The following is a 9644-nucleotide window of genomic DNA, read 5'->3' on the forward strand; positions in this document are numbered from 1 at the left end:
TATATATATATATATATATATATATATATATTAGCATAAATAATCATTCATTTCATTTTATATGACTTTCTACCTTTATATACATATATTGTAACTTTACCATATTACTGCTTATAAACATTTAATATATATAAGTTAGATTAACTTATTTTATTTTACTTAATTGTATCCAGTTGTATTACAGAACAGATATATTTATTATAAATAAATAATATAAGTAAATATTAAACCTTTAACAGTTATATAAATAATTTTTATATTAACTCCAATAAGATATTTGAAGGAACAGGTCTATAAAATATTCTGTTGGCCTTTTTCTTTAACTAAACATGAATCAATGATGTAATACACATTGTACTTAGCAGATAGATACATAATACACATTTTCTAGGTATATAAATAAATGAACTGATAGATATGTAATCTAAGATTTCTATATATTCTATTATAATATAAAATAAAGATTATTATTTTATCTTAATTTTTAATTTATTCTGTTTATCCCATTTTACTTTATTTTGTTTTCGTTTTTACCCCCTTTTAGGACAAATACTGAATTATATACTTAGTATATTTAACTGATGCTTAAACATAAATATATGTATATAAGAAAATATATACACTTACTGTATACATGTGTATATATATTAACTTGAATAATATATCTATTAATGGATAGAATATTCAAATTTGAGTAGATACTAACACATATACAAACAATTAAATTTGATTAAATATGATTTGATGAACATGTATACATGGATATTTACTAGTACCCACTAGCAAGCCAATGAAAATTATATATAAGCAATCAATATTTGATTCTCACGATCAGCCGACCTGATTCTGCATTTCCCTACTCACAGTTTTGAACTGCTAAACATTATTATTGCACTTCCTTAATTTGAATCTTAAACATTAAGGACTTCATTCATACATTTCTATACATACATACTCTTTTGAATGCCCATTACTCCGATAATTCTGCATTTTTACAGTTACACTTTTTCCATGACAGTAGATAAATTTTTTTTATTCCACAACGTATTTGTAGTGGCTTCATGCAGGCAGAGCGTGGATTCAATCCTCGATTGCCAAATTTCATTTAACACTTCAACAGCGCTTTTCTCACAGTAAAACAATAGTTTTTCTGTGAATCACAGCAGTTATACATTTCCCAGATGCCTACGCTTAGCAGAATGCCTTTGCCACTTGACCCTTCTAACCTCTTCTCGGCTATCAAGGGCTGGAATAGAGATAACAGACCTCCAACGAAATCATTTGTTCTCAACAATATGTCTATCCTTCTGGCTGCTTTTCGATAGTTGTAAAAACAAGAACTCCGTAAGCTAAAGGCAGTTACTGAGAGCAACCATCAGTGAGTGTGTACGTTATTGTTGCACTTTCTTCATTTCATTCTTAAACATTAAACACTTCATTCATATACTTATATACATGTATATATTACCTTTAATAAATTAGCCTCCATAAAATTCACCTTCAAAATGCCACGCTGAGTCAGAGTACTTTCTCACCAACTTAAGAAAACCTCCCTCGCCAACCTCCAACAATCTCTCCCTCCTCCAGCTGAGAGTTTTTTGTACTTTTTCATGACGGAAAATACACCTTTTGTGGCAGTTATAATGAAATTGCTTTCTTATATCAGAGTAATAAGGCGTTTCAATAGAACATCTTTACCTTCAGGAATTACTGGGTACACCAGCTAGTATATATATTGTTTGTTTTTATGTTCAATTATAATAACAATAATTCACATTTATCTGATGGGTTACTTACTCTATATTTTTGTAGAGTACAAATTTATTATTCTTATGCAGGGATGTTGTTGACAGGGACTTCAAAGTTTTGTCCAACGAAGCTATCATCAGACTGCAGTCTGACAATTACTTAGCTGGCTGAAACTTTGAAGTTACTGCCAACAACTTATATATATATAAATACACACACAAGCACTTGCATTCATGCTGGTGCCACATAAAAAGCACCCAGTACACTCTGTGGAGTGGTTGGCATTAGGAAGGGCATCATCATCATCATCATCGTCGTTTAACATCTGCCTTCTATGCTGACATGGGTTGGACAGTTTGACAGAAGCTGGCTAGGCAGGGGCTTGCACCAGACCTGTGTCTATTTTGGCAGTTGCTACAGTTGGATGCTCTTCCAAATGCTAACCACTTTATAGTGTGGACTGGATGCTTTTTGCATGGCACCAACACTGGCAGGGTCACCAAGTAACTTGCAAAACAATGATCCTTTGGGAGGAGAGGGGCTTTGGAGGAGGTAATCTTGTGTCAGATGATGAAAGGTTCAAATGTAACAGAGAGGCAGAAACAAGTGTCTTGCTGTAGCAGAGAGTGAATGAGAGTGAGAGAGAGAGAGAGAGTGAGTGAGTGAATGATCAAGAATAAGGACAGAAACAGGTGTGCTGCTGTAAAGGAGATACAGGGCAATCCAGTCTGAGGGAAGAGAAAGAGAGAGAGTGGGAGACAGAGTGCAGAGTCTGGCCTTACCATTTCCAGTTAAATCGTCCAACTCATGCCAGCATGGAAAATGGACATTAAATGACGATGATTCACATGTGTGTGTGTGATACGTGCATACACACACACAAAGCTATTTATCTGAACAGGATAATAACATGCAGCAGGTTATCTTCCCCTATCCCCACAACCACCTCCAGACAAATGCAGAATTAAAATATTTTACTTTTACCAATGAACTAGTAAAGCAAGCAATTACCTGCAGCAGGATGTGAACCTACAACCATCTATTTCCCCAGGAATCCAACACCATTCCAACAGTAGCTTCCCAGTCGAGGTAACAGAAACATGGAAGACTTGGTGATGATGATGATGATGATAATAATAATAACAACAATAATAATAATAAAATGCCCTGATGCAGTACCAGGCAGTTGTTCTCATGGTTTCTGATCTTAACTGATTAGAAGTGTTATCATGTACATGTTTTGTCTTGGTATAAAAGATGGGCTTCAGCAAATATTCTGCTCAATACCACAGATTTGCTTGTCCGTTGCTTGACCGTAACCAGTTGAGCATGTCCCTTAGTGGCTGACGATATTGGCATCTCTGATCATGGGCAGAAGTAATGGGGGAGCATCATAGCCATGTGTTGAGAGGAATTCTTTGGGGTTTAGATAATTCACTTTTGGAAATATGGGTGTTTTGTTCAACATCCTTAAACAACCCTTCTTCAGAGACCTTTTGAGCAGGATGGGCTACTTGACCTGAAGAAAATTCAAATTGGGCCCCACCTGCAAGGTCATGCACTGTTTATCTTGATATGAGATTACCATCTTGCACACATATAGTTGTGATGCATGCACCTGGTGTACCCTTATCAGAGGGGTAGTCATGATAGGTATACTGGGCTTCGTATATTTTATCCCAGTGTCACATTGATGGCATGCACTGCTCTCTCACTCAATAGTAATAATAGTTTCTATTGAAAGGTACTACTATAAAACAGACACAATTCTTAAACACCACCACCCCTACCTCTGCTGCCACTACTACCACTACATCCTTCGCCACTGCCACTTGCCTGTTCTTTTCAAGATGATTCAGTCTCACTTTTATACCTTTTAGTGTCTCAGGTTGTCGAGTGATCAATAACAAAGAATATGAGAACAAAATGTAGGAGGAAGTAGTTCTTGGTAGCAGCAGTGAGGATAGCAGAGAGAAACCAAAATACAAAAAAAAAAAGAAAAGAAAAGAAAAAAAAATAGAAAAAAATATCAAATGATGTTATCAGATAGACCGAAATTCTGCAGGTGGAGAATACAAGAACCACCATCAAAAGTTAACACTAACAGTAAACTTCTTACAGAAACGTTTCTTATCTGTGAAGCAAGTTACTTGCCTCCACCACACCCACCACCCCACATGATATTAACATTCTCTTGCTGAAGGTACTAAAGTACACCAAAACATAGAATATTATGAGGATTTGGAATCAGTCCAGGATTCCAGCTAAAGATTTTAGATTTGAACAAAAAAATGCGTAACTGCTGAGATTTTATTCTAATCTTGTTTACAGGTGGTCAGTTGGTCAATCAGTCAGTTGATTGGTCAATTGCTTGTTGGTTGGTCAGTCAGCAGATTGGTTGTTTAAGGCAAGTCAGCTCAGGCCAAGAAGCAAACCAATGATCATAAACATTCCAGCCACAACCAACCAATCCATTCATTCAGCTGTGTGTATGTGTGTGCGTGCATATGTGCATGTGTTTTCTAAGACAGTAGGAAGAGATTTCAGGGTGGTTTGTCTGCAATTTCTTACAGGTCGTCTGACTTTATAGACTTCTTTGCTTGTCATGCACACTACTATATTCATAAATTACCAAAGCACACTTATCAAATTTTTAAGGAATTTGATCAATTGAAGAAACATTTTTTATTAATGTATAAATACTTGAAATTATTCAGTGAATTGAGTTGAAAAAGTTGAGTCAAACAAATCAACTCCAGTACTTATTTTTAAAGGCTAGTAGTTATTCTAACAGTCTCTTTTGCCTAATGGCTAGGTTATGAGGGGGTGTAAACAAACCAACACTGCTGTCAAACAGTGATGGGGGGACAAACACATACATAAAGACACATACACATAGACATATACATATATATACACAAGAAGCTTCTTTCAATTTCCATCTACCAAATCCATTCGCAATGCTTTTGTTGCCTAAAGTTACAGAAGATACTTGCTCATGGTGTCATGCAATGAGACTGAATCAGGAACCATTTGGTTACAAAGCAAGCTTCTTATTTCTTTATTGCCCACAAGGGGCTAAACATAGAGGGGACAAACAAGGACAGACAAAGGGATTACGTACATTACATTGACCCCAGTGTGTAACTGGTACTTAATTTATCGACCCTGAAAGGATGAAAGGCAAAGTTGACCTCGGCGGAATTTGAACTCAGAACGTAACGGCAGATGAAATACCACTAAGTATTTCGTCCAGCGTGCTAACGTTTCTGCCAGCTTACAAAGCAAGCTTCTTACCACACAGCTGCACCTTTATATATAATTTATCTCTTGGTGCTGAACCGCATCTGAAACCCCGAGATGTAGGAATCAAGCATTTCACATATTGCTCCTGGTACATGATACATCTGGAGTGCTAGTTGAATCATCTGATAAGGCACAGAACCATACTCGTTTGCTAAATCTAACCAGACTACATCAAGGTCAGTCTTATTCTCTCTTGCCTTCTGAATAGCTTTCCAGATCATGCTCCATGTTCAAGGCATCCAGCTATCCCTAGCACACCGCCCTTCTGAAACCCCGAGATACACAATTACCTGGGCTAGATTGGAGGTTAGAACAGGGATCGGTTGTGCAGTGTCACTAATACTCTTCATGATGGCGATGCAGGTACTTCTCAGGGCAGTAAAAAAACAAAGCAAGTGCAGCAGACCTTGGTGGTGGATGTAAGATGCCACCTCTGAAAACCTACATTTATGGCACTACTATCATTGCATCAAAAGAGTTATAAACCTGGAATCTGCTCAACCAACCAGACGAGATGATGGTCTGGTGCAGAATGACTTTCAAACCCCCAAAATTTAGGAGCCTCTTCCTAAGGAAAGGGAAAATGAAAGAAGATATTAGCTTTGAAGTTGGTGGCCAAATGATTCCCACTGTATCAGAGTAGTCAGTGAAAAGTCTTGAAAGATGGTATGACAAGACCTTGAAAGATGCCAACCAGGTGAAGGAAACCGCCATGACAGTAGATGAGGGTCTACTCAAGATTGACAAGCATCCTATACCCATCAAATACAAGGTCTGGTCTCTTCAACATACGCTGATACCAATGTTGCTATGGCTCCTGCTAGTGTATGAAATTCCAACTTCAACAGTGGAAGCAATGGAGGCAAAAATAGGTACATTAGCAAGTGACTTGGTGTACACCTGAGTCTGAATGATGTTGGTCTCTACTGCAAGAGGGCAAAACTGAGACTGCCTCTCAAGCCTTTAGTTAAAGAGATCATGGCGGGGAAAGCAAAACTGGCATGGTTAGATCGGTTTGGCCAAGCCTGAAGACAGGAAGGAAGTGGAAAGTCATGGATGCAATTGATGATGCTGAAAAGAATCTCAAAACCAAAGAGATGATGGGAGCTACCCAGACAAGAAGGCAAGGATTGGGCACTACCAATGTGCAGAGGTGGTCAAAAGCAACAGGCAAAGTCCAAAGGGATCTTGTTATTCATGAGGTTAGAAGTGAAGAGGAAAGAAACAGGTATGTGAAAGATAACCAACAATCTCAGCAGGGACGATAGACAACCTGGGATGCTGCAATGCAGAAATCTCTCACATGGAACGATGTGTGGCACATTGTGGCGATTGAGTTTCATAATAAGAGCAACATACAACCTGCTTCCATTAAAAACCAATAAGTCCCCTGTGCAAGGAAAACCCCAGTCAATGGACCATGTCCTAAGTTCCTGCAAGACAGCTCTTGCTGACAGCAGATACACATGGAGGCACAACAGAGTGCTGAAAGAATTGACCTCTTCAATCTGGGACCAAATGCAGTGCGACACAGCCAAATCAAAAGAGGCCTTAGTAACCAAAGAAGGAAAAAAGTGGGCTGGAGCGAAGATAACTGGATATGAATTTGTGGCAGGAGGGAACCTACTTGGATGTGAGAGTTCCTGGAAAATAGCTGCAGACATCGGTGAGAAGCGCAAGAACTACCCAGAGTTCATCACCAAGAAAGGCTTGCGACCAGGCATTGCCTTATTGTCTGAACAGAGTGCCAAAGTGAATTGAATTGTCAGTACCATACAAGAGCCGCATAGAAGAGCAACACTAAGATGAGCAAATATGGTGAGCTGGCAAAACAGATAAGGAGAGCAGGTTACCATTGTACTGTGATGCCAGTTGAAGTTGGAGACAGGATTTTGGAAAGCAGCCGGAGGACACCTAGGAGTCATGACTTGGGTGGGCCTGGCTCCCATAAAGTGTCAGGAATAAGGGCTGAAACACTTGTTGGATGGGAGTTCTTCCTCTGAAGATCTCTCCTGCTGTGCGCTCGCCTTGCAGCAAGTTTCTGTTATACACACCAACACATAAGGTGGTGAACTGGCAGAGTCATTAGGACACCAGACAAAGTGTTTAGCATCATTTCATCTGTCTTAATGTTGAGTTTAAAGTCTGGCAAGGCTGGCCTTGCCTTTCATCTTTTTGATGTCAATAAAATAAGTAGCAGATGAGCACTGGGGATGATGTAATCATCTTACTCCTGCTCCAAAATTGCTGACCTTCTTCCAAAAATTGAAACCAATATCATACCAACACATGTTACCCACCAACTAAACCAAATTAAATTCAACAACTAAAAGTCTGAAAACAAGCATAGATGCTGAGGAAATTTTCTTGGCACAGGCATGGCTGTGTGGTAAGAAGTTAGCTTCCCAACCACATAGTTCCAGGTTCGGTCCCACTGCATGAATCTTGGGCAAGTGTCTTTTACTATAGCCTTAGGCCAACCAAAGCCTTGCAAGTAGATTTGGTAGGTGGTAACTGAAATATGCTCATCGTGTGTGTGTGTGTGTGTGTTTGTCCCCCACCATTGCTTGACAACCAGTGTTGGTGTGTTTATGTTCCTATAATTTAGTGGTTCAGCACAAGAAACTGACAAAATAAGTACCAGGCTTTAAAAAAATAAGTACTGGGGTTGATTCATTCAGCTAAAATTCTTCAAGATAATGCCCCAGCATGGTCACAGTAAAATGACTGAAGTAGGAGAAAAGGATGAACAAATAAATAAAACAATAAAAAGGATATGAATCTCTCATTTGGTGAAGTTCATCAAGGGCTTCAGGTGCTATAAATATAAATGGAAAACAAAAAAAAAACATAGAAGACATTTTCATGTTCAAAGACAATGACTACAAAGATGGAAATTTGAGATGTTAGAAGAATAACAACAGAATCAACAATAACAACAACAATAATAATGTGCAATTGGCACTCCATTGGTTACAACAAAGAGTGTTTCAGTTGACCTGATCAACAGAACAACCAGCTCGTGAAATTAACATGCAAGTGGCTGAGTATTCCATAGACATGTGTACCCTTAATGTAGTTCTCAGAGAGATTCAACATGAAACAGAATGTGACAAGGCTGGCCCTTTGAAATACAGATACTGCTCATTTTTGCCAGCTTAGTGGACTGGAGCAACATAAAATAGTGTCTTGCTCAAGGTACTCATGCCAATGATACACAAAAGGTACCTGTATCAGTGACATGTAAAAGACACTCATACTGGTGACATGTAAAAGACACCCAGTACACTCTCAGGAATGGTTGACATTAGGAAGAGCATCCAGACTTAGAAACCAAGCTAAAACAGACTAGACCCTGGTGCAGCTCTCTGGTTTACCAGTTCCAGTCAAACTGTCTAACCCAGTTGAGAAACTCTCAACCATTTTTTGCCTATGGACCCATTTGATTCCTATTTTGCTCAGTTGGACCTTTCAAGACATTCAATGTTTAAAAAATCCAATTATATTTTCTTAATTAAATATCATTAGGAATTGTCTTATGGAAGTTGTTAAAATATTTAGTGTATTGTAGAAGGATAAGCAGTTTGTTGCTTAACAAAATCTGATACGGATCCCCAAGGACCATATGGACTCCGGTTGAGAAATAATGGTCTAACCCATGCCAACATGGAAAATGGACACTAAATGATGATGATGATGATGAATTCCTTCCCACTTCATGTTCCTTTTTGCATTATCTTTGAATCTCAGTCTAGGTCTTTCAGTTTCTTTTTCCCTTGCATAGTTGGGAGTAAAAGGTTTGTCTGGAGAGTCTGTTGTCCATCCTATGCACAATCAATGTAAATTTCTATCAATGAGGATTTCTATCAGGAGACAGACCAACATACCACAGGATCTATTTGTTCCTGATCTTGTCTAATAGAGTGATATTCATAATTGATTGCAGCTGTCTCAGCTGTAAAATGTGTATAATGTGCAAAATGTGACTGGTGAATATTAATTATATCAAACCCTAAACCTACCAATGAAACGATGGAAAAGTACACTCAACATCAGTGTGACTGAAGCTAAGGATGTGAAAAATAGTGTAATGCCTTAACCAGTATTTAATTAAGTATTTGAATAAATTAGCTTGGATACATTTCTAACAATGTTCACTGTACACCCTCCAACACCACCACCATCACTGTCAGAATTAATTTTGCCTTTCATTCTGGAAGGACGAAAGACAAGATTGATTCTGGCAGGGTTTGAACTTGTGAAATAAAATACAAAATTCAAATGAAAAATACAAAATTAATAAACAAATCAAAATCAAAAAGACAGAAAGAAAGAAAGCAAGATAGCAAGGCTGATATATATATATATATATATAATTTTGCTTAAAAGAGTTCCAACACTGTCTGTTTTTTATGTTTTATTTATATTCCTGCAGAACTAATGTGGGGTATAGAATATGGAATATACAATATATAATATGATATACAATATACAATATAAAATAAAATAAAATAAAATAAAAAAAATAAAAATGGATGGCACTATGAAAGAAAGTATTGAATGTAGATGAAATATTGAGTGTTCAATAT

General features: G+C 37.7%; 1 protein-coding gene across 4 annotated transcripts in view; it reads right to left on the reverse strand.

Moving 5' to 3' along the window:
- LOC106870770 (inactive phospholipase C-like protein 2) overlaps nucleotides 1-9644 on the reverse strand; it is a 196819-nt gene that overhangs the window by 124000 nt on the left and 63175 nt on the right. For all 4 annotated transcript variants that reach the window (XM_052976011.1, XM_052976010.1, XM_052976012.1 and 1 more), the window contains exon 5: nucleotides 7832-7873. In XM_052976011.1, the coding sequence (XP_052831971.1) occupies nucleotides 7832-7873 (42 nt within the window). The remainder of the gene's footprint in view (nucleotides 1-7831; nucleotides 7874-9644) is intronic.

This window comes from Octopus bimaculoides, chromosome 23 (assembly GCF_001194135.2).
Source record: "Octopus bimaculoides isolate UCB-OBI-ISO-001 chromosome 23, ASM119413v2, whole genome shotgun sequence".
NCBI lineage: Eukaryota > Metazoa > Mollusca > Cephalopoda > Octopoda > Octopodidae > Octopus > Octopus bimaculoides.